The sequence below is a fragment of the Salvelinus alpinus genome, chromosome 10 (genome assembly GCF_045679555.1).
Source record: "Salvelinus alpinus chromosome 10, SLU_Salpinus.1, whole genome shotgun sequence".
In the NCBI taxonomy this organism is placed as follows: Eukaryota; Metazoa; Chordata; class Actinopteri; order Salmoniformes; family Salmonidae; genus Salvelinus; species Salvelinus alpinus.
This window is the reverse complement of record NC_092095.1, coordinates 68,732,312-68,758,025: the sequence shown is the minus strand read 5'-3', so window position 1 is coordinate 68,758,025 and position 25,714 is coordinate 68,732,312. Positions and strand designations below refer to the sequence as shown.

The following is a 25,714-nucleotide window of genomic DNA, read 5'->3' as shown; positions in this document are numbered from 1 at the left end:
GACCTCTCTCTTTTCCTTCCCTTCACCGTGTATCATTCTATCCAATTAGGCTACTGTAGATTTATCTTACAGGGCTGCTGCTCGTTGTCATGCACTAAAAAGGCAATAGAAAAAGAATGTGCGTGCTGAGCGCGACACAGTGTGCACACTAAACGATACAGCACAGCTGGGGCTGCGTAATCCACAACAAATCTGTGTTACAATTACTGTCAGTCCAGCCGTGGGCACCGACCGACGGGGGGAACTTTGTTTACTGTCCCTGTGTTGGCATTGGCCCAGTACCAAAGGTGCCACAGCTGACCAAGGTAGAAATGGTTTTATACTGGATATTTGGGTGGATATTCGGATTTCTCTCGTCAATAGTTATTTACCCAGGCAGGCCATGACTATGAAAATGATATATTCTTATTCAGGGGTGGATGGAAAACTATCCAAGCCTTTTTTGCAGATTATTTTTTTTACAGCAAACAAATGTGTGGATGGATGTTCTCCATCCAGCCCTGATTCAGAATATACAAATTTCATAGGCATACGTCACGCATCATTGAACGCTTGGTTCAATAGCTATTGAGTAGAGAAAACAGAATATCCACCCAATATCCAATATAAAACTATTTTTACCTCGGTCCACAACCGGACTGGCTGCCGCGGAGGGAGCCCTGAAGCCAACCCCGGCGCGGGCCTCGGGCGCGTCTCTCCGCTATGGGGGTAGCTGATAAACGCGCTGCCTGATCTTTCTGGCTGTCACCCTGCACTAGTATATTATCTGGACATGTTATTTTCTCATCTGCGACTATATTTATAGGGGAGCTGATTGGTCAAACGTCATAACTAGAGCACCTTGCTCTTTTCTGAACATTTTGGACTATCCGCTCCGCTATGCGTCGCAGTTTAGTAGGCTTGTGAAGGTATCGCCCAGTATAGATATCCCCCGTTGCTAGGGCTGCTCGCGAGTTGTCTCCCCGCTCTCTAGATCCGTAAAGACTAATCACAGACATGTCAAGTGGACTCGACCGTTATTTAACGTTGAGAGACTTATCATAACGCACCACTACAGCCGCAAAGTAAGACACTTTAAATGAATAACAAAGCGTTATTCCTTAAGATATCCGCTTATGTTGGGATACATTTTCCCGAGCTCCTTTAAATCTTACCTGAAATTGTTCCATGCTAACCAAATTTCGTTTAGTTAATCAACATCAGACGCAGGATATCCAAAGCTTGCTCTGTTCACGTTCATCTCTCATTCCCGGGTCGTTGTAATGTTTCTATAAAGCCGTTGTATTAGCAGACTCTCTTGGCCAGGTTACAGCGGCTCACATTGAGGCAGCGCGATGCCAAATATCTCGTCTTCCCAGGAGCACGAGCATAACCTACTCCCGCCGAATCCGCGTGGCTCTGTCTGGTGAGCGCGCGGCGCCGGTAGAGGACCTCTCTCCAGTGTGACAGCTGACAGAATCGCTTATTCCCTCTCTCCTCATGGGCATTCCCCACACTATCAGACACCGTCTGCCTTTATCCGTTCTCCAAATGATAGACATCGAAGGGCATTTCAAACCTGACAAAATGGTGAAACCATTTTTATATATTATTTTGAGAGTGCAGGTGTAATGTCACTCATATCAGGTGTGTGTGTGTGTGTGTGTGTGTGTGTGTGTGTGTGTGTGTGTGTGTGTGTGTGTGTGTGTGTGTGTGTGTGTGTGTGTGTGTGTGTGTGTGTGTGTGTGTGTGTTCAGGAATTATACTAAAGTCCTCTGCTGAAGTGACTATAATTAAAAAGGACCCAACCCTTGTTATCCACAGGACAAGTGTAGGTGTGTAAAATCCCTATGTTTTCATTGGCTGCTCCATGACCAGACAGGCCATCTATCCTGTTACTATTGGCTGATCTTAAACTGAAAGGCCATATGTGTGTTTATTTACTGTCACTAATCCAAACTGTGTGACACAACATCTCCAACCTATCTCCTATCCTATTGGTTAAACCATGCCCGGAACTCTGTATTCTGTGTTTCCATTGGCTGATGGCCGGTACAAAGGCCACCTCCTGTGTGTTTCTTGACGTGGGTGACAAACAGGGTGATAGTGCGAGCAGCTGGCAGAAATCAGACCAATCTGATGGCTCATTTGGCTTATGTCTGTGTGTGTCTGTGTGTGTAAGTTTGTGAGTGTGTGTGTGTGCGTGTGTGCGTGACATTTGGCTGTGGGTTCTGCCAACATGAAGGGACACATTTACTCAATAAACAGTAAGGAGGACACATTACACATTATCTAAACCCAGGGATGCATTGATGTTGCGCATACTGCCCTCGCACACACACACACACACACACACACACGCGCACACACACACACGCGCGCGCGCACACGCACACACACACACAGGGAGTGGAACATCACCCCCCATCACAGATAATAACCACATGGTCAGGGAACCCTTATCCAATCTCCACAACAGGATGACTGAAAGCGTCCCTTGAATGGGTTCAGTGGAGTATACACTCATCCCTGGCCAACCAGCGTTGACAGAACATACAGCCACCCACCAGATGTCCCCCAGTCCCCATACACCAGAGACCACACTGCTGTGTTCACAGTCAACACATGTCCCCCAGTCCCCATACACCAGAGACCACACTGCTGTGTTCACAGTCAACACATGTCCCCCAGTCCCCATACACCAGAGACCACACTGCTGTGTTCACAGTCAACACATGTCCCCCAGTGCCCATACACCAGAGACCACACTGCTGTGTTCACAGTCAACACATGTCACTCAGAACATAGGACACATTAAACCAGGGGTGGGCAACTCCAGTCCTCGGGGGCCTGATTGGTGTCACAGTTTTGCTCCAGCTAACACACCTGACTCCAATAATCACCAAATCATGATCTTCAGTTTAGAATGCCATTTGATTCATCAGCTGTATTTACTAGGGATGGAGAAAAAGTGTGACACCAATCAGGCCCTGAGGACTGGAGTTACCCACCCCTGCATTAAACCGACATGGAATAAGACCCACTGGACACACTATGGGACTTTAAGAGAACAATAACATGGAATAAGACCCACTGAACAAACTATGGGACTTTAAGAGAACAATAACATGGAATAAGACCCACTGGACAAACTATGGGACTTTAAGAGAACAATAACATGGAATAAGACCCACTGGACAAACTATGGGACTTTAAGAGAACAATAACATGGAATAAGACCCACTGGACAAACTATGGGACTTTAAGAGAACAATAACATGGAAACATTCTTAGATGATTTGGCCCCGTCCAGAAACAACCCCTAACACATACACCCTAGATAGTTCACCATTTTTCCCACTTTTGTATATTTGAAAGGAGTTCACGTAGTTAATTCAATCTACAGGAAGTCCCTACTAGGCTAGGGGATAAGGGAACTGCCTGGGGTTTTCTGTCAACAACATCTCATTGTTTCCCGTCGAAACTCAACGTATTATGGATAAACGTCTGTTTTTACGCATGAATTCCACGTGGTTACAGGGTTGAAACAGAAACAACTCAGAGGGTTAAGTTTAGGTATTCATTGTGAGTGGTTAAGTTTAGGTATTCATTGTGAGTGGTTAAGTTTAGGTATTCATTGTGAGTGGTTAAGTTTAGGTATTCATTGTGAGTGGTTAAGGTGGCTCAGTGGTCTAATGAGGCGGTGCTCTGGCTCTGAGCATCACGAGTTCGCTCCCAGTGCTGGGCAATCGTTTGACGTTTCTTTTGGGGGTTGAGCACAGAGGAAGGCATATATCGACGTTCTCAGGACCTTTTCAAACGTCTGAAACCGCCGTCTATTTCTAGTGATCAGTTTGTTGCTGTAGGTGCCCTTACTCTCCCCTGAAATAAGCATTGTGGAGAAGCCTTTAAGGTTGACTAGACGTGATATACAGCGTCTCCGCTTGGATGATGACAAAGCTTCTATTCTCTGGCCATTAAAATAATACCATCATTTATTACATTTCTCCATATTCTCTTAATTAAAATTCATTTATCACAGTGTGAGAATTCAGAACGGAGCCATTAAAGAGACTGCTCTCTTGGCTATATCTATCGGAGGGTGTGTGTGTGTGTATGTGTATGTGTGTGTGTGCTTGTGTGCAGTGATAAATCATATTTAACAATCTACATTTGATAAACCTGACCATCTGACTCCATTTAATATTATAGTAAAACCAGGTGCAATCAAGAATTCTGAGTTTGGCAGGACTAAGGGAATAGTCATGAGAAGTGAATGTATTATTTATAAACGTTGTAAGATGAATGAAATAACATACACGGCATACAGCTGAAGTTACAAGTCAACACTGACATTAACAAAGCATCTCCAATCTAGACCTATAGATCCTCAGGTTACCTTCCAAGACAAAGCAGGAACTACTCAGACCAACTCAGACCATGGGCTTCGCTAGCTCACAAGATAATCATTTCACACAACCTTATTCCATGGGCAGCGTACAGGAGTGGAGGCAGAACAACCTTATTCCATGGGCAGCGTACAGGAGTAGAGGCAGAACAACCTTATTCCATGGGCAGCGTACAGGAGTAGAGGCAGAACAACCTTATTCCATGGGCAGCATACAGGAGTAGAGGCAGAACAACCTTATTCCATGGGCAGCGTACAGGAGTAGAGGCAGAACAACCTTATTCCATGGGCAGCGTACAGGAGTAGAGGCAGAACAACCTTATTCCATGGGCAGCGTACAGGAGTAGAGGCAGAACAACCTTATTCCATGGGCAGCGTACAGGAGTAGAGGCAGAACAACCTTATTCCATGGGCAGCGTACAGGAGTAGAGGCAGAACAACCTTATTCCATGGGCAGCGTACAGGAGCAGAGACAGAACAACCTTATTCCATGGGCAGCGTACAGGAGTAGAGGCAGAACAACCTTATTCCATGGGTAGCGTACAGGAGTAGAGGCAGAACAACCTTATTCCATGGGCAGCGTACAGGAGTAGAGGCAGAACAACCTTATTCCATGGGCAGCGTACAGGAGTAGAGGCAGAACAACCTTATTCCATGGGCAGCGTACAGGAGTAGAGGCAGAACAACCTTATTCCATGGGCAGCGTACAGGAGTAGAGGCAGAACAATGGCATTTCATTCCATTTACAACAGTTGAAGGTGTGACTCTTTCAAACGAAAACCAACCACCGTTGACCAGTCAAACGATACCAAGTTACAGTAACCTGATCGCCCAGGCCTGACCTCCACAGGATGTCACAGCATCTAAAGGCTGGCGTGGGGGGTGACACCAGCACAGATGAGGCACAATTCCTAAAGACTATAAAAACCCTTTGCATAGAGTCATGTAGAGTTCCCCCTGTACCCTGTACAGATACAAGTTACCATAGAAATCAAACATCCAGATACAAGTAACCACAGAGATCATTCCTCCCTATACAAGTAACCACAGAGATCATTCCTCCCTATACAAGTTACCACAGAGATCATTCCTCCCTATACAAGTTACCACAGAGATCATTCCTCCCTATACAAGTAACCACAGAGATCATTCCTCCCTATACAAGTAACCACAGAGATCATTCCTCCCTATACAAGTAACCACAGAGATCATTCATCCAGATACAAGTTACCACAGAGATCATTCATCCCTATACAAGTTACCACAGAGATCATTCATCCAGATACAGAGTGACAGAGAGGAGACAGAGGAGAGGTAGAGGAGACAGAAAGGAGAGAGAGAGGAGACAGAAAGGAAATAGAGAGGAAACAGAGAGGTGACAGAGTGGTGACAGAGATGAGCCAGGGAGGAGACAGAGAGGACACCGCCAGGGGAGAGGGAGGAGACAGAGTGGAGACAGAGATGAGCCAGGGAGGAGACAGAGAGGAGACAGGGAGGAGACAGAGAGGAGACAGAGTGGAGACAGAGAGGAGACAGAGTGGAGACAGAGTGGAGACAGAGTGGGAGACAGGGAGGAGACAGAGAGGAGACAGAGAGGAGACAGAGAGGAGACAGAGAGGAGACAGAGTGGAGACAGGGAAGAGACAGAGTGGAGACAGAGTGGAGACAGAGAGGAGACAGAGAGGAGACAGAGAGGAGACAGAGTGGAGACAGAGTGGAGACAGAGTGGAGACAGAGTGGAGACAGAGTGGAGACAGAGAGGAGACAGAGTGGAGACAGAGTGGAGACAGAGAGGAGACAGAGTGGAGACAGGGAGGAGACAGAGAGGTGACAGAGAGGAGACAGAGTGGAGACAGAGTGGAGACAGAGAGGAGACAGGGAGGAGACAGAGAGGAGACAGAGTGGAGACAGAGAGGAGACAGAGTGGAGACAGAGAGGTGACAGAGTGGAGACAGAGTGGAGACAGAGAGGAGACAGGGAAGAGACAGAGAGGAGACAGAGTGGTGACAGAGTGGAGACAGAGACAGAGTGGAGACAGAGAGGAGACAGGGAGGAGACAGAGAGGTGACAGAGTGGAGACAGAGAGGAGACAGAGTGGAGACAGAGAGGTGACAGAGTGGAGACAGAGAGGAGACAGAGTGGAGACAGAGAGGTGACAGAGTGGAGACAGATTGGAGACAGAGTGGAGACAGAGTGGTGACAGAGTGGAGACAGAGAGGAGACAGGGAGGAGACAGAGAGGTGACAGAGTGGAGACAGAGAGGAGACAGAGTGGAGACAGAGAGGTGACAGAGTGGAGACAGAGTGGTGACAGAGTGGAGACAGAGAGGTGACAGAGTGGAGACAGAGTGGAGACAGAGTGGAGACAGAGTGGAGACAGAGTGGAGACAGAGTGGAGACAGAGTGGAGACAGAGAGGAGACAGAGAGGAGACAGGGAGGAGACAGGGAAGAGACAGGGAGGACATGGTTTGGGGCCAAGCCTACACGTTCTACAGGAATGCCGACCCATGTTGACTCCAAAGCTTCCCACAGTTGTGTCAAGTTGTCAGGATGTCCTTTGGGTGGTGGACCATTCTTGATGCACACGGGAAACTGTTGAGTGTGAAAAACCCAGCAGCGTTACAGTTCTTGACACAAACTGATGAACCTGGCACCTACTACCATACCCGTTCAAAGGCACCTAAATCTTTTGTCTTGCCCATTCATCCTCTGAATGGCACACATACACAATCCATGTCTCAATTATCTCAAGGCTTAAAAATCCTTCTTTAACCTGACTCCTCCTCTTCATCTACACGGATTTAAGTGGATTTAACAAGTGACATCAACAAGGGATCACAGCTTTCACCTGGATTCACCTGATCAGTCTCTGTCATGGAAAGAGCAGGTGTCATTAAAGTTTGGTACACTCAGTGTACAGTCGTGGCCAAAAGTTTTGAGAATGACACAAATATTAATTTCCACAAGGTTTGCTGCTTCAGTGTCTTTAGATATTTTTGTCAGATGTTACTATGGAATATTGAAGTATAATTACAAGCATTTCATAAGAGTCAAAGGCTTTTATTGACAATTACATGAAGTTGATGCAAAGAGTCAATATTTGCAGTGTTGACACTTCTTTTTCAAGACCTCTGCAATCCGCCCTGGCACACTGTCAATTAACTTCTGGGCCACATCCTGACTGATGGCAGCCCATTCTTGCATAATCAATGCTTGGAGTTTGTCAGAATTTGTGGGTTTTTGTTTGTCCACCCGCCTCTTGAGGATTGACCACAAGTCCTCAATGGGATTAAGGTCTGGGGAGTTTCCTGGCCATGGACCCAAAATATCGATGTTTTGTTCCCCCGAGCCACTTAGTTATCACTTTTGCCTTATGTCAAGGTTCTCCATCTTGCTGGAAAAGGCATTGCTTGTCACCAAACTGTTCCTGGATGGTTGGGAGAAGTTGCTCTCGGAGGATGTGTTGGTACCATTCTTTATTCATGGCTGTGTTCTTAGGCAAAATTGTGAGTGAGCCCAATCCCTTGGCTGAGAAGCAACCCCACACATGAATGATCTCAGGATGCTTTACTGTTGGCATGACACAGGATTGATGGTAGCGCTCACCTTGCCTTCTCCGGACAAGCTTTTTCCGGACAGCCCCAAACAATCGGAAAGGGGATTCATCAGAGAAAATGACTGTACCCCAGTCCTCAGCAATCCAATCCCTGTACCTTTTTCAGAATATCCGTCTGTCCCTGATGTTTTTCCTGGAGAGAAGTGGCTTCTTTGCTGCCCTTCTTGACACCAGGCCATCCTCCAAAAGTCTTCGCCTCACTGTGCGTGCAGATGCACTCACACCTGCCTACTGTCATTCCTGAGCAAGCTCTGTACTGGTGGTGCCCCGATCCCGCAGCTGAATCAACTTTAGGAGACGGTCCTGGCGCTTGCTGGACTTTCCTGGGTGCCCTGAAGCCTTCTTCACAACAATTGAACCGCTCTCCTTGAAGTTCTTGATGATCCGATAAATGGTTGATTTAGGTGCATTCTTACTGGCAGCAATATCCTTGCCTGTGAAGACCTTTTTGTGCAAAGCAATGATGACGGCACGTGTTTCCTTGCAGGTAACCATGATTGACAGAGAAGAACAATGATTCCAAGCACCACCCTCCTTTTGAAGCTTCCAGTCTGTTATTCGAACTCAATCAGCATGACAGAGTGATCTCCAGCCTTGTCCTCGTCAACACTCACACCTGTGTTAACGAAAGAATCACTGACCTGATGTCAGCTGGTCCTTTTGTGGCAGGGCTGAAATGCAGTGGAAATGTTTTTGGAGGATTCAGTTCATTTGCATGGCAAAGAGGGACTTTGCAATTAATTGCAATTCATCTGATCACTGTTCATAACATTCTGGAGTATATGCAAATTGCCATCATACAAACTGAGGCAGCAGACTTTGTGAAAATTAATATTTGTGTCAATCTCAAAACTTTTGGCCACGACTGTAGTATAAATGTGTGTGTTGCCAGGATAGATCTCCAACACTGTCGCTGTGTGGTGCAGCTTAGTCTGTTGGAGTGGGACAGACTGTTATTAAACAGCCATCACTAGCCCGGCTACCACCCGGTTACTCAACCCTGCACCCTGCTGCCCTATATACACAGACACAGTGGATTTGATTTACAATACTTTGGTAGCTATGGTGCATTGTACAGGGCTATTGGTACATTACCAGTTCATGAATGATCTTCTACTGTTGCTTCTAGGGATCAATAACCTTACTGTCAGGTCTATTTACTGTAAGATGTACTGTATCCGTGGTAACTGCGTGTGGCTTCTGGGTGTTGTTAGACTAATGCTGTCGGGGTATTCCTACGCCTCAGTTCGCTATGGGGTATTTGTACAAGAGTACTGTTGCTATGGTATTTGTACAATAGTACTGTTGCTATGGTATTTGTATCGCTCTGTTGCCAAGATAATTACATGCATGTTTCGGCGTCTTCTAGTCCCAATGAGAACTCTGTCATTAGCGCGTACACACACACACACAAACACACACACCCAAACAGTTACTCATTAAGACCTCACACACACACACACACACACACACACACACACACACACACACACACACACACACACACACACACACACACACACACACACACACACACACACACACACACACACACACACACACACACACACACTGGGTGTTTAGTAATTACCACCTTAGCTTCGTTAATAATGAGAGTGAATACATTGTGCACACACAGTCAACTTCACACACACACACGTTACTGACTAACACTTCACACACACACACAGTTTATCATTTCCACTTCACAGTTCACACACACTTTCCCCACACCTCCCATCTGTCTCCTCCTCTCTCACAGCTTAATTCATTCCTCCTCTGGCGTGTATTAAAGCCCACACACACACACACACACACACACACACACACACACACACACACACACACACACACACACACACACACACACACACACACACACACACACACACACACACACACACACACACACACACACAAACAGGCATTCTGAGACTGATACACCTCTGGCTAGTTTTGGAGCTGCTGCATCAAGCATGCATCAGCATAACGGTAAATATCACCTCCCTAGAGGGACCAACTGTTGAGGCATTTTACAAAGCTCTAAAGAAAACCAACAGGAAACAGAAAACCAAAAGGAAACAGGAACCCAACAGGAAACAAACAGGAAGCCAACAGGAAACGGGAAGCCAACAGGAAACAGAAAACCAAAAGGAAACAGGAACCCAACAGGAAACAAACAAGAAGTCAACAGGAAACAGGAAAGCAACAGGAAACAAGAAACCAACAGGAAACCAACAGAAAACAGGAAACGGGAAACCAACAGGAAACCAACAGGAACAGTTATTTATATACAGTTTGTTACCATCTGACATAACTTAGAGAAAAGACGGCTATTCCAAAATCTTGATAGTCATTCACACACACACACACACACACACACACACACACACACACACACACACACACACACACACACACACACACACACACACACACACACACACACACACACACACACACACACACACACACACACACACACACACACACACACACACACACACACACACACACGTACGTACACACACACACACTAATGCAGGCAGTCTGAGCCCTGAGTGGAAGTAGCTGAATATAATCTAATTGCTAATTATAACCATGGCAGGCCTCCACAGCGTTGAGCTCAAAGCAGAATAACCTGCTCCTCACACAGTACAGCCCCCTCCCCGACCCCCCCAGCACTCCTCTAGCCCGCCCACCCCAGTGATTACTTCTCACCCCTGGAAGAGAACAGCAATTAAGTGCAATCAGCGGCTCCAGCCTTGGACGCATCATCCCAGGTTCTGTTACCGCGGGATACCTTGTGGAGACTTTCTGGAACACGCACATCCCTCAACAGGGACTAGGGCCAGCAGTGGTGTGTGTGTGTGTGTGTGTGTGTGTGTGTGTGTGTGTGTGTGTGTGTGTGTGTGTGTGTGTGTGTGTGTGTGTGTGTGTGTGTGTGTGTGTGTGTGTGTGTGTGTGTGTGTGTGTGGCATCCAACACTAATAAGACATATTATGGTCAGACTTCCCTATGGGGCCAGATAAACAGTTAAGGGGCCAGACAAACAGTTATGGGGCCAGATAAACAGTTAAGGGGCCAGATAAACAGTTATGGGGCCAGATAAACAGTTATGGGGCCAGAGAAACAGTTATGGGGCCAGAGAAACAGTTATGGGGCCAGATAAACAGTTAAGGGGCCAGATAAACAGTTATGGGGCCAGATAAACAGTTATGGGGCCAGATAAACAGTTAAGGGGCCAGATAAACAGTTATGGGGCCAGATAAACAGTTATGGGGCCAGATAAACAGTTATGGGGCCAGATAAACAGTTATGGGGCCAGATAAACAGTTATGGGGCCAGATAAACAGTTAAGGGGCCAGATAAACAGTTAAGGGGCCAGATAAACAGTTATGGGGCCAGATAAACAGTTATGGGGCCAGATAAACAGTTATGGGGCCAGATAAACAGTTATGGGGCCAGATAAACAGTTATGGGGCCAGATAAACAGTTATGGGGCCAGAGAAACAGTTATGGGGCCAGATAAACAGTTAAGGGGCCAGATAAACAGTTATGGGGCCAGATAAACAGTTATGGGGCCAGATAAACAGTTATGGGGCCAGATAAACAGTTATGGGGCCAGATAAACAGTTATGGGGCCAGATAAACAGTTATGGGGCCAGATAAACAGTTATGGGGCCAGATAAACAGGTAAGGGGCCAGATAAACAGTTATGGGGCCAGATAAACAGTTATGGGGCCAGATAAACAGTTATGGGGCCAGATAAACAGTTATGGGGCCAGATAAACAGTTAAGGGGCCAGATAAACAGTTATGGGGCCAGATAAACAGTTATGGGGCCAGATAAACAGTTATGGGGCCAGATAAACAGTTAAGGGGCCAGATAAACAGTTAAGGGGCCAGATAAACAGTTAAGGGGCCAGATAAACAGTTATGGGGCCAGATAAACAGTTATGGGGCCAGATAAACAGTTATGGGGCCAGATAAACAGTTATGGGGCCAGATAAACAGTTATGGGGCCAGATAAACAGTTATGGGGCCAGATAAACAGTTATGGGGCCAGATAAACAGTTATGGGGCCAGATAAACAGTTAAGGGGCCAGATAAACAGTTATGGGGCCAGATAAACAGTTATGGGGCCAGATAAACAGTTATGGGGCCAGATAAACAGTTATGGGGCCAGATAAACAGTTATGGGGCCAGATAAACAGTTATGGGGCCAGATAAACAGTTATGGGGCCAGATAAACAGTTAAGGGGCCAGATAAACAGTTATGGGGCCAGATAAACAGTTATGGGGCCAGATAAACAGTTATGGGGCCAGATAAACAGTTATGGGGCCAGATAAACAGTTATGGGGCCAGATAAACAGTTATGGGGCCAGATAAACAGTTATGGGGCCAGATAAACAGTTAAGGGGCCAGATAAACAGTTATGGGGCCAGATAAACAGTTATGGGGCCAGATAAACAGTTATGGGGCCAGATAAACAGTTATGGGGCCAGATAAACAGTTAAGGGGCCAGATAAACAGTTATGGGGCCAGATAAACAGTTATGGGGCCAGATAAACAGTTATGGGGCCAGATAAACAGTTAAGGGGCCAGATAAACAGTTAAGGGGCCAGATAAACAGTTAAGGGGCCAGATAAACAGTTATGGGGCCAGATAAACAGTTATGGGGCCAGATAAACAGTTATGGGGCCAGATAAACAGTTATGGGGCCAGATAAACAGTTATGGGGCCAGATAAACAGTTATGGGGCCAGATAAACAGTTATGGGGCCAGATAAACAGTTAAGGGGCCAGATAAACAGTTATGGGGCCAGATAAACAGTTATGGGGCCAGATAAACAGTTATGGGGCCAGATAAACAGTTATGTGGCCAGATAAACAGTTATGGGGCCAGATAAACAGTTATGGGGCCAGATAAACAGTTATGGGGCCAGATAAACAGTTATGGGGCCAGATAAACAGTTATGGGGCCAGATAAACAGTTATGGGGCCAGATAAACAGTTAAGGGGCCAGATAAACAGTTAAGGGGCCAGATAAACAGTTATGGGGCCAGATAAACAGTTAAGGGGCCAGAGAAACAGTTATGGGGCCAGATAAACAGTTAAGGGGCCAGAGAAACAGTTATGGGGCCAGAGAAACAGTTATGGGGCCAGATAAACAGTTAAGGGGCCAGATAAACAGTTATGGGGCCAGATAAACAGTTATGGGGCCAGAGAAACAGTTATGGGGCCAGATAAACAGTTATGGGGCCAGATAAACAGTTATGGGGCCAGATAAACAGTTATGGGGCCAGATAAACAGTTAAGGGGCCAGATAAACAGGTATGGGGCCAGATAAACAGGTATGGGGCCAGATAAACTGTTATGGGGCCAGATAAACAGTTATGGGGCCAGATAAACAGTTACGGGGCCAGATAAACAGTTATGGGGCCAGATAAACAGTTATGGGGCCAGAGAAACAGTTACGGGGCCAGACAGACAGACAGTTACGGGGCCAGACAGACAGACAGTTAAGGGGCCAGAGTGACAGACAGACAGTTATGGGGACAGACAGACAGACAGTTATGGGGCCAGACAGATAGACAGACAGTTATGGGGCCAGACAGATAGACAGTTAAGGGCCAGAGAGACAGACTGACAGTTATGAAGCCAGATAGACAGACAGATATGGGCCTGTACAGACAGACTGACAGTTACGGGGCCAGACAGACAGTCAGATAGTTATGGGGATAGACAGACAGTTATGGGGACAGATTGATAGACAGTTATGGGGCCAGACAGACAGACAGACAGGCAGTTATGGGGACAGACAGACAGTCAGTCAGTCCACCACTAAAGGAAGCCTCAGTAGTAACAGGAGGTTAACAACAACACACTGAAGAGGAGGGGTGGAGAAGAGGAGGGGTAGAGAAGAGGAAGGGTAGAGAAGAGGAGGGGTAGAGAGAAGAGGAGGGGTAGAGAAGAGGAGGAGTAGAGAAGAGGAGGGGTAGAGAAGAGGAGGGGTGGAGAGAAGAGGAGGGGTGGAGAGAAGAGGAGGGGTAGAGAGAAGAGGAGGGGTGGAGAGAAGAGGAGGGGTAGAGAAGAGGAGGGGTAGAGAAGAGGAGGGGTGGGGTGGGGTGGAGAGAAGAAGAGGGGTGGAGAGAAAAGGAGGGGTAGAGAGAAGAGGAGGGGTAGAGAGAAGAGGAGGGGTAGAGAGAAGGGGGGGTAGAGAGAAGAGGAGGGGTAGAGAGAAGAGGAGGGGTGGAGAGAAGAGGAGGGGTAGAGAGAAGAGGAGGGGTAGAGAGAAGAGGAGGGGTGGAGAGAAGAGGAGGGGTGGAGAGAAGAGGAGGTGTAGAGAGAAGTGGAGGGGTAGAGAGAAGAGGAGGGGTAGAGAGAAGAGGAGGGGTAGAGAGAAGAGGAGGGGTGGAGAGAAGAGGAGGGGTGGAGAGAAGAGGAGGGGTAGAGAGAAGAGGAGGGGTAGAGAGAAGAGGAGGGGTGGAGAGAAGAGGAGGGGTGGAGAGAAGAGGATGTGTAGAGAGAAGAGGAGGGGTAGAGAGAAGAGGAGGGGTAGAGAGAAGAGGAGGGGTGGAGAGAAGAGGATGGGTAGAGAGAAGAGGAGGGGTAGAGAAGAGGAGGGGTAGAGAAGAAGAGGGGTGGAGAGAAGAGGAGGGGTAGAGAAGAGGAGGGGTAGAGAAGAAGAGGGGGGGAGAGAAGAGGAGGTGTAGAGAGAAGAGGAGGGGTGGAGAGAAGAGGAGGGGTAGAGAGAAGAGGAGGGGTAGAGAGAAGAGGAGGGGTAGAGAGAAGAGGAGGGGTGGAGAGAAGAGGAGGGGTAGAGAGAAGAGGAGGGGTAGAGAGAAGAGGAGGGGTAGAGAGAAGAGGAGGGGTGGAGAGAAGAGGAGGGGTGGAGAGAAGAGGAGGGGTAGAGAAGAGGAGGGGTAGAGAGAAGAGGAGGGGTAGAGAAGAAGAGGAGGGGTAGAGAGAAGAGGAGGGGTGGAGAGAAGAGGAGGGGTAGAGAGAAGAGGAGGGGTAGAGAGAAAAGGAGGGGTGGAGAGAAGAGGAGGGGTGGAGAGAAGAGGAGGGGTAGAGAAGAAGAGGGGTAGAGAAGGGGAGGGGTAGAGAGAAGAGGAGGGGTAGAGAAGAAGAGGAGGGGTAGAGAAAAGAGGAGGGGTGGAGAGAAGAGGAGGGGTAGAGAAGAGGAGGGGTAGAGAAGAAGAGGGGTAGAGAGAAGAGGAGGGGTAGAGAGAAGAGGAGGGGTAGAGAAGAGGAGGGGTGGAGAGAAGAGGAGGGGTAGAGAAGAAGAGGAGGGGTGGAGAGAAGAGGAGGGGTAGAGAGAAGAGGAGGGGTAGAGAAGAAGAGGAGGGGTAGAGAGAAGAGGAGGGGTGGAGAGAAGAGGAGGGGTAGAGAAGAGGAGGGGTAGAGAAGAAGAGGGGTAGAGAGAAGAGGAGGGTAGAGAAGAGGAGGGGTGGAGAGAAGAAGAGGGGTAGAGAAGAAGAGGGGTAGAGAAGGGGAGGGGTAGAGAAGGGGAAAAGAACAGTCATAAAATACAGTGTGGTGTTAAGGGAGTCTTATAACTGATGAGATAAAGGAGGCGGAGAGAATGCTGAAATCACAGTCCTAAATGGTACCCTATTCCCTATATAGCGCACTACGTTTCACCAGAGCCCTGTGGGATATAAAGGAAACAGGTTTCCATTTGGGACGCAGACAGAGATTAAAACCAGACTGAAATAGATGTGAAATGTGACTCTGGGCAGAACTCTCAACTAGCTGAAGAGAGGAAACATATTGAAGTGGATGACAGATCGTCTGAGCATTCAACCAGTCTACGCCAATAAACACAAGTCCTCCTGTCTTGTACGGCTCAGTTGGTTAGTGTGGCACTACCTGGCAACGCCAAGGTTGTCGTTTAATTCCAGCAGGGATCCACTCCTACACTATATGTGCACCTCCTGTCCTGTTATCTCTTTGGATAAGTGTCTTTATGATAAGTGGTCTACAGAAACAGCTGTTAGATCAGTGACTCGGGGGGAGTGATGACGACTCGGCGGGAGTGACGACGACTCGGGGGGAGTGATGACGACTCGGGGGGAGTGACGACGACTCGGGGGGAGTGACGACGACTCGGGGGGAGTGATGACGACTCGGGGGGAGTGACGACGACTCGGGGGGAGTGATGACGACTCGGGGGGAGTGACGACGACTCGGGGGGAGTGACGACGACTCGGGGGGAGTGATGACGACTCGGGGGGAGTGACGACGACTCGGGGGGAGTGATGACGACTCGGGGGGAGTGATGACGACTCGGGGGGAGTGACGACGACTCGGGGGGAGTGACGACGACTCGGGGGGAGTGACGACGACTCGGGGGGAGTGATGACGACTCGGGGGGAGTGATGACGACTCGGGGGGAGTGACGACGACTCGGGGGGAGTGACGACGACTCGGGGGGAGTGACGACTCGGGGGGAGTGACGACTCGGGGGGAGTGACGACGACTCGGGGGGAGTGATGACGACTCGGGGGGAGTGATGACGACTCGGGGGGAGTGATGACGACTCGGGGGGAGTAACGGCCTCATCCTCATCACACAGCTAGAACATCGACTGGCCCTGTCCTCTGATCAGAACATATAGCAGCTAGAACATCGACTGGCCCTGTCCTCTGATCAGAACATATAGCAGCTAGAACATCGACTGGCCCTGTCCTCTGATCAGAACATATAGCAGCTAGAACATCGACTGGCCCTGTCCTCTGATCAGAACATATAGCAGCTAGAACATCGACTGGCCCTGTCCTCTGATCAGAACATATAGCAGCTTCATGAAGAGCAACGTAGCCCTATTACAGAGATGCAGTCAGATTGGTCAGAAGTCCTCTGCGATGCTGTATTCATGAGGAAAGGCCCAAGCCAATGGAGCGGTGAAAGATGAAGTGCAACAGGAAAAGGAGCTGTGATTGTATTATTTCTCTGTGTTGTGTTGTGTGATGAAAGCAGACATTATTACAGCATCTCAAACAAACATGATTCACTTCTGTCTCTCCAGTGGACGTGAGCACACATTATGCCACACATATACACACACACACACACACACACACACACACACACACACACACACACACACACACACACACACACACACACACACAGTACACACACACACACACACACACACACACACACAGAGTACACACATACACAGAGTACACACACACACAGAGTACACACACAAACACACACACAAACAGAGTACACACACACACACACACACACAAACAGAGTACACACACACACACAAACACACAGACCATTGGAAAACTAAGAGAGGGGCTGAATCAAAGGCATGTTAAAGTGAACCATATTGCATATCTATTGCTGCTAGTGTGTGTGTGTGTGTGTGTGTGTGTGTGTGTGTGTGTGTGTGTGTGTGTGTGTGTGTGTGTGTGTGTGTGTGTGTGTGTGTGTGTGTGTGTGTTAGACAATCAGGCTGATTACTGGAGGCCTGTATCCTGCCTATCGATCTGATCCAGTCGTTAATCACTACCTCTTCCTCAAAGAGCACAGAGCCGTGTGTGTGTGTGTGTGTGTGTGTGTGTGTGTGTGTGTGTGTGTGTGTGTGTGTGTGTGTGTGTGTGTGTGTGTGTGTGTGTGTGTGTGTGTGTGTGTGTGTGTGTGTGTGTGTGTAAAACACAAGGGTTGGGGCTAGTCCTTTAGGTTGTCCACCACATAATCATTACCAAACCCCCCCAGCCTCCTATCCTCCTCCCTTCCTCTCCTCCTCCCTCCTCTCCCCATCTCTTTCCCTCCGTCCTCTGCCCCTCTCTTTTCCTCCCTCCTCTCCCCCTCTCTTTCCCATCCCTCCTCTCCCCCTCTCTTCCACTCCCTCCTCTCCCCCTCTCTTCCACTCCATCCTCTCCCCCTCTCTTCCCCTCCCTCCTCTCCCCCTCTCTTCCCATCCCTCCTCTCCCTCTCTCTTCTCTCCTCCTCTCCTCCTCCCTCCTCTCTTCCCCTCCGTCCTCTGCCCCTCTCTTCCCCTCCCCTCTCGCCCCCTCTCTCCCCCTCCCCCCCCCCCCCTCCTCTCCCCCTCTCCCCCTCCCCCTCTCTCCCCCTCTCTTCCACTCCCTCCTCTCCCCCTCTCTCCCTCTCCCCCTCCCTCCTCCTCTCCCCCCCTCCCCCTCTCTCCCCCTCTCTTCCACTCCCTCCTCTCCCCCTCTCTCCCCCTCCCTCCTCTCCCCCTCTCTTCCCATCTCTCCTCTCCCCCATCTCCTTCAGCCCTCTCTGACCCAGAAAACACATGTAGGGCAGATCAGACAGTGGAACACCAGTATCTGTTGTTACCACTGGAAGACTGGAAGGCAATCTGGCACTAGACTGGGTTCTGTTATTCATAACCTCCCTGAGACACATCACTTCATACATCACCCTTCACCAGATATCACTTACTAGCTACCATATCACATCACCCTTCCTGTACCACTCCTCACCTTTAATATCTGATCACCTTTCACCAGATATCACTTACCAGCTACCATATCACATCACCCTTCCTGTACCACTCCTCACCTTTAATATCTGATCACCTTTCACCAGATATCACTTACCAGCTACCATATCACATCACCCTTCCTGTACCTCCCCTCACCTTTAATATCTGATCACCTTCCACCAGATATCACTTACTAGCTACCATATCACATCACCCTTCCTGTACCTCCCCTCACCTTTAATATCTGATCACCTTTCACCAGATATCACTTACTAGCTACCATATCACATCACCCTTCCTGTACCACTCCTCACCTTTAATATCTGATCACCTTTCACCAGATATCACTTACCAGCTACCATATCACATCACCCTTCCTGTACCTCCCCTCACCTTTAATATCTGATCACCTTCCACCAGATATCACTTACCAGCTACCATATCACATCACCCTTCCTGTACCTCCCCTCACCTTTAATATCTGATCACCTTTCACCAGATATCACTTACCAGCTACCATATCACATCACCCTTCCTGTCCCACTCCTCACCTACCATATCACACAGCCTGAATCTCTCTTATGAACGTCCACAGCTCTTCCTCCACTTCAGTGTGAGTATCTGGTTTCATGTCCTCTTGGGAGAGACAATCAGGAATACTACAACTCTACACCAGGGCTCTATAGATAGAATACTGCAGCTCTACACCAGGGCTCTATAGATAGAATACTGCAGCTCTACACCAGGGCTCTATAGATAGAATACTGCAGCTCTACACCAGGGCTCTATAGATAGAATACTACAGCTCTACACCAGGGCTCTATAGATAGAATACTACAGCTCTACACCAGGGCTCTATAGATAGAATACTACAGCTCTACACCAGGGCTCTATAGATAGAATACTACAGCTCTACACCAGGGCTCTATAGATAGAATACTACAGCTCTACACCAGGGCTCTATAGATAGAATACTACAGCTCTACACCAGGGCTCTATAGATAGAATACTACAGCTCTACACCAGGGCTCTATAGATAGAATACTGCAGCTCTACACCAGGGCTCTATAATTAGAATACTACAGCTCTACACCAGGGCTCTATAGATAGAATACTACAGCTCTACACCAGGGCTCTATAGATAGAATACTACAGCTCTACACCAGGGCTCTATAGATAGAATACTACAGCTCTACACCAGGGCTCTATAGATAGAATACTGCAGCTCTACACCAGGGCTATATAGATAGAATACTGCAGCTCTACACCAGGGCTCTATAGATAGAATACTGCAGCTCTACACCAGGGCTCTATAGATAGAATACTACAGCTCTACACCAGGGCTCTATAGATAGAATACTGCAGCTTTACACCAGGGCTCTATAGATAGAATCCTGCAGCTCTACACCAGGGCTCTATAGATAGAATACTACAGCTCTACACCAGGGCTCTATAGATAGAATACTACAGCTCTACACCAGGGCTCTATAGATAGAATACTGCAGCTCTACACCAGGGCTCTATAGATAGAATACTGCAGCTCTACACCAGGGCTCTATAGATAGAATACTACAGCTCTACACCAGGGCTCTATAGATAGAATACTGCAGCTCTACACCAGGGCTCTATAGATAGAATACTGCAGCTCTACACCAGGGCTCTATAGATAGAATACTGCAGCTCTACACCAGGGCTCTATAGATAGAATACTACAGCTCTACACCAGGGCTCTATAGATAGAATACTACAGCTCTACACCAGGGCTCTATAGATAGAATACTACAGCTCTACACCGGGGCTCTATAGATAGAATACTGCAGCTCTACACCAGGGCTCTATAGATAGAATACTGCAGCTCTACACCAGGGCTCTATAGATAGAATACTGCAGCTCTACACCAGGGCTCTATAGATAGAATACTACAGCTCTACACCAGGGCTCTATAGATAGAATACTACAGCTCTACACCAGGGCTCTATAGATAGAATACTGCAGCTCTACACCAGGGCTCTATAGATAGAATACTGCAGCTCTACACCAGGGCTCTATAGATAGAATACTACAGCTCTACACCAGGGCTCTATAGATAGAATACTACAGCTCTACACCAGGGCTCTATAGATAGAATACTACAGCTCTACACCAGGGCTCTATAGATAGAATACTACAGCTCTACACCGGGGCTCTATAGATAGAATACTGCAGCTCTACACCAGGGCTCTATAGATAGAATACTACAGCTCTACACCAGGGCTCTATAGATATAATACTACAGCTCTACACCGGGGCTCTATAGATAGAATACTACAGCTCTACACCAGGGCTCTATAGATAGAATACTACAGCTCTACACCAGGGCTCTACAGATAGAATACTACAGCTCTACACCAGGGCTCTATAGATAGAATACTGCAGCTCTACACCAGGGCTCTATAGATAGAATACTACAGCTCTACACCAGGGCTCTATAGATAGAATACTACAGCTCTACACCAGGGCTCTATAGATAGAATACTACAGCTCTACACCAGGGCTCTATAGATAGAATACTACAGCTCTACACCGGGGCTCTATAGATAGAATACTGCCACCTGCTGTACATATTACTCATCACTGTTTCAATGGTAATCACTTGTTTACAGTAACTACAGAGAGAGTGCGCGCGTGTGTGTATATATGTCTTGCTCTCTCTCTCTTTCTAGCCCCAGAGGTCCATTACCAGCTCTCTATTACCCAGTGTGCATTGCAGTGGCGTGGAGCAGGATGGAGCAGAGAGGATGTTTTTCAGAGGGACACTAATGGTGATGTGGAAAGACAGCCAGGTAGATGTAGGCAGGATGCAGACGTCCTTATTCTGCTGTCCAAGGACCCTGCTGTGGCAGCAGAGTGACATATGGACTGTATTCAAACACATTTAAACATTCTCTGAATATTTCTTGGCTGTTTTTGACAGCTTGACCGAGATAGACTAGAATATAATTTCCTCTCTCTCTCTCCTAGTCTTTTGCTTATCTCTGTGTTCTGGTCAGAGCTCTCTCTCTCTCTCTCTCTCTCTCTCTCTCTCTCTCTCTCTCTCTCTCTCTCTCTCTCTCTCTCTCTCTCTCTCTCTCTCTCTCTCTCTCTCTCTCTCTCTCTCTCTCTCTCTCTCTCTCTCTCTCTCTCTCTCTCTCTCTCTCTCTCTCTCTCTCTCTCTCTCTCTCTCTCTGTCTCTCTCTCTCTCTCTCTCTCTCTCTCTCTCTCTCTCTCTCTCTCTCTCTCTCTCTCTCTCTCTCTCTCTCTCTCTCTCTCTCTCATCAGACAGCAGACCCAGTCTAACCTTCTTCATGCTCTACAATCAATCTAATGGATCTTCCATTAGATCTTTCTCAAATCTTACATATTTTTTGATCTGTAGATATGACAAATGTAGATATGATAGATGTAGATATGATAGATCTGTAGATATGATAGATCTGTAGATATGATAGACCTGTAGATATGATAAATCTGTAGATATGATAGATTTGTAGATTGATAGATGTAGATATGATAGATTTGTAGATATGATAGATCTGTAGATATGATAGATCTGTAGATATGATAGATCTGTAGATATGATAGATCTGTAGATATGATAGATCTGTAGATATGATAGATTTGTAGATTGATAGATGTAGATATGATAGATGTAGATATGATAGATCTGTAGATATGATAGATATGATAGATCTGTAGATTTTTAGTTTGATTAGTTTGACTGGCACTCTTGATTTCATCACAGCTGAAGCAACAGAGGTCCTGTAGAATCACTCTCATGGTAACACCTGTCCAGTGGACACACACACACACACACACACACACACACACACACACACACACACACACACACACACACACACAACAGAATAAGGAAGACTGGTTGTCATTGTGGAAAGACCCTCTCTTCACAGAGGTCACTGTGACGATGCTTTGAGTACCCAGCAAGAAGGCAAGAATTATGGAAATGATATTCAACAGAGTAATATCATGACAAAACATAACTAATGTACCACAGAAAGACTGGAGGCCAATCTCACACAGCACCTTCTCTCAAGGTGCCCGTCTCTTGGCACAGCATCTGAATGCATAACGCTTACTTGAATGCACCTCTTGTAAGTTGTTCTGGATAATTGGATCTGCTAAGTGACTAAACAATGCTTCAAGTGGCTCACTTTATTCTGTAGGATACAGGTGACTGATACAACCTCGTTCTGTAGGATACAGGTGACTGATACAACCTCGTTCTGTAGAATACAGGTGACTGATACAACCTCATTCTGTAGGATACAGGTGACTGATACAACCTCATTCTGTAGGATACAGGTGACTTATACAACCTCATTCTGTAGGATACAGGTGACTGATACATCCTTATTCTGTAGGATACAGGTGACTGATACAACCTCATTCTGTAGGATACAGGTGACTTATACAACCTCATTCTGTAAGATACAGGTGACTGATACAACCGTATTCTGTAGGATACAGGTGATTGATACAACCTCATTCTGAAGGATACAGGTGACTGATACAACCTCATTCTGTAGGATACAGGTGACTTATACAACCTCATTCTGTAGGATACAGGTGACTGATACAACCTCATTCTGTAGGATACAGGTGACTGATACAACCTCATTCTGTAGGATACAGGTGACTTATACAACCGTATTCTGTAGGATACAGGTGACTGATACAACCTCATTCTGTAGGATACAGGTGACTGATACAACCTCATTCTGTAGGATACAGGTGACTGATACAACCTCGTTCTGTAGGATACAGGTGACTGATACAACCTCATTCTGTAGGATACAGGTGACTGATACCTCATTCTGTAGGATACAGGTGACTGATACAACCTCGTTCTGTAGGATACAGGTGACTGATACAACCTCATTCTGTAGGATACAGGTGACTGATACAACCTCATTCTGTAGGATACAGGTGACTGATACAACCTCGTTCTGTAGGATACAGGTGACTGATACAACCTCATTCTGTAGGATACAGGTGACTGATAAAAAACCATTCCCAAACAATGTGTCGCCAAGTCAACAACTTTGTCAGCTGAGAGCAATGTGAGGGGGGGGGGGGCAACGATAGTGGTGGTGGTGGTGGTAGCTTCCCAAACTAGGATATGTGAAACCCCACACCGTGGAGGGCCGGCTCGGGGTTCGGCTCCCAGCCTCTATTTCCATCCTGTGTAGCTGGTGACCCGTCCTAATTCAGCCGGTGGAGCGCAAATAGACTCGACCCCTGCTTTTAATGCAGGACATGAATTATTGACGGCGCGGGGCAGAGAGGGCTTACATTTGGCCTATTTCACATATGTGCCCGTGTGTATTAATACATGTGTGGATGTAAATGTGTTTTTTGCACATCCCAACTTCCCCTGAGACGCCCTCAGAGAGTAGGGTCACAGCCAGGGTCTGTCATTATCAACAGCGACCCTGGAGCAATTAGGGTGCCTTGCTCAAGGGCACAGATTTGACACATTGTCAGCTCGAGATTCGAGCTAGTGACCTTTTGGTTAGTAACTCAATGCTCTAACCTGTAGGCTACCTGCCACCCATTCATAAACCTTGATAAACTACCATGTCTGTTAAACCTGTGGAGCACAAACAATATTGTAAATACCACCAATATACATCTGTTAATTTGGTGGTATTTACAATGTACACCGCTTCATCTTTTTGAGAGAGAGAGGGGAGAGAGGAGAGAGAGGGGAGAGAGAGAGGGAGAGGGGAGAGAGAGAGAGAGAGGGGGGGAGAGAGAGATGAGAGAGAGAGAGAGAGCGAGCGAGAGAGAGGGGGGGGGAGAGAGGAGAGAGAGAGAGAGAGGGGAGAGAGAGAGAGAGAGAGACAGAGAGAGACAGAGAGAGAGCACACTTGCCTTCTCTGGGGTGGAAAGCTGACAAATGACAATACCTACTGGGTGGGCAGGGTGGCTCATAGGTCATCCTTTCAGACAGAGACATACCACTGGTACCCATGACTGTCTGCATGACCTGGCTAGCACGCCCAAACCTTAATAACATCTCTCACTAACTTAGGCCGTGGCATATTGTTATGAGGATGACAGGGAAAACGAGTTCAACGGGTGTTATCAGGCACTGACCATGTCTGATACGCAACCTCTGTTTACATATGGCTAATATCTAAACAAGTTCTCATAAACTCTTGGCCCATTGTGTAACAAAATATTTTGTAACACTTGGTGAGGTTGGTGTCTATCGCGTCAGTGAGATGTTGGCATTGGCAACTCGCTTGGTGCTTATTGTAGACTAGATATTGAAAGTCATTCCTACCTGATCGACATTTTATTATCTCCCCAAACTCATCCTCTACCGCCTCGTCACACTGGTCCTCAGGTCGCCCGGCCTCAGCCATACTTCCGTCTTCCTTCCAAAGTTACACAGACAAATGCGTAAAATCCCACAGGAGAGCTCAAAAAAATCCAGACAGGTATAAGAGAGAATAGGGACTGTTCTTTGACCGCTTTATAATAATGGACAGTGGGTTACCGAGCTCGGCTAAATTGCGTGAAAGAATGACACCCGAGGTTGACAGTCAGGGAGTGAGAGGACAGTCAGAGGACGGGGTCTGGCGGGGGAAACGGGCAGTCAGATCGGCCAGACAGAGAGGAACAGGTGGCGGGCCATTCTCGACTCAAAATAGGGCTCTAGCCAGGGCTCGGCATATCACTGCCTAGCTGCCCGAGCGGCGGACGCCTGCGTAAAACCCGACACCCTGACCAACACATCCATATCCATTTCCGCACTGCTCCTTCAACTTACAAATATGTCGCTCGGCCCCTGTTGCTATTATCCGTTGGTGCGCCGTGCGCGCGAGACCCAGTGGCGGTGATAAAGTAAAGCGCGCTCGGGATGACAGCGCCGTTACAGGGTTTCTAATATTAGATGGGTGATGAACGCGCCTGCATGAGCCTCCTCTGGTAACGGTAAACGGTAACAGGTTTCAGTTTGACCGATTACCCCTGTCTCCAGCAGCCTATGGCTATGGCCCAAGGAGGTATTCCAAAAACGGAAACAGCGGTGCCTCGTCTCTCTGGCATTCCTTGTTACCGCATCGACGGCTGCTTCTGTTATGCTTTGGCTCTAATATGGTTGTAGGTGGGAGATGAGACGGGGGCGCTCTGAGACGGAGAGGTTGGCCTTTCCGCTTCCACCGAAATGTTGCTTCTTCCCATGG

The 25,714-nt window shown here is 47.6% G+C and overlaps 1 protein-coding gene across 1 annotated transcript in view; it reads right to left on the bottom strand.

The window, feature by feature from the left end:
* The window catches only part of LOC139532984 (utrophin-like), a 168,420-nt gene extending 143,058 nt beyond the window's left edge, over nt 1-25,362 (bottom strand). Inside the window, exon 1 of the mRNA XM_071331128.1 lies at nt 24,811-25,362. Within this exon, the coding sequence (XP_071187229.1) occupies nt 24,811-24,892 (82 nt within the window). The 5' untranslated portion in view covers nt 24,893-25,362. The remainder of the gene's footprint in view (nt 1-24,810) is intronic.
* Between the last annotated feature and the right edge of the window lie 352 nt (nt 25,363-25,714).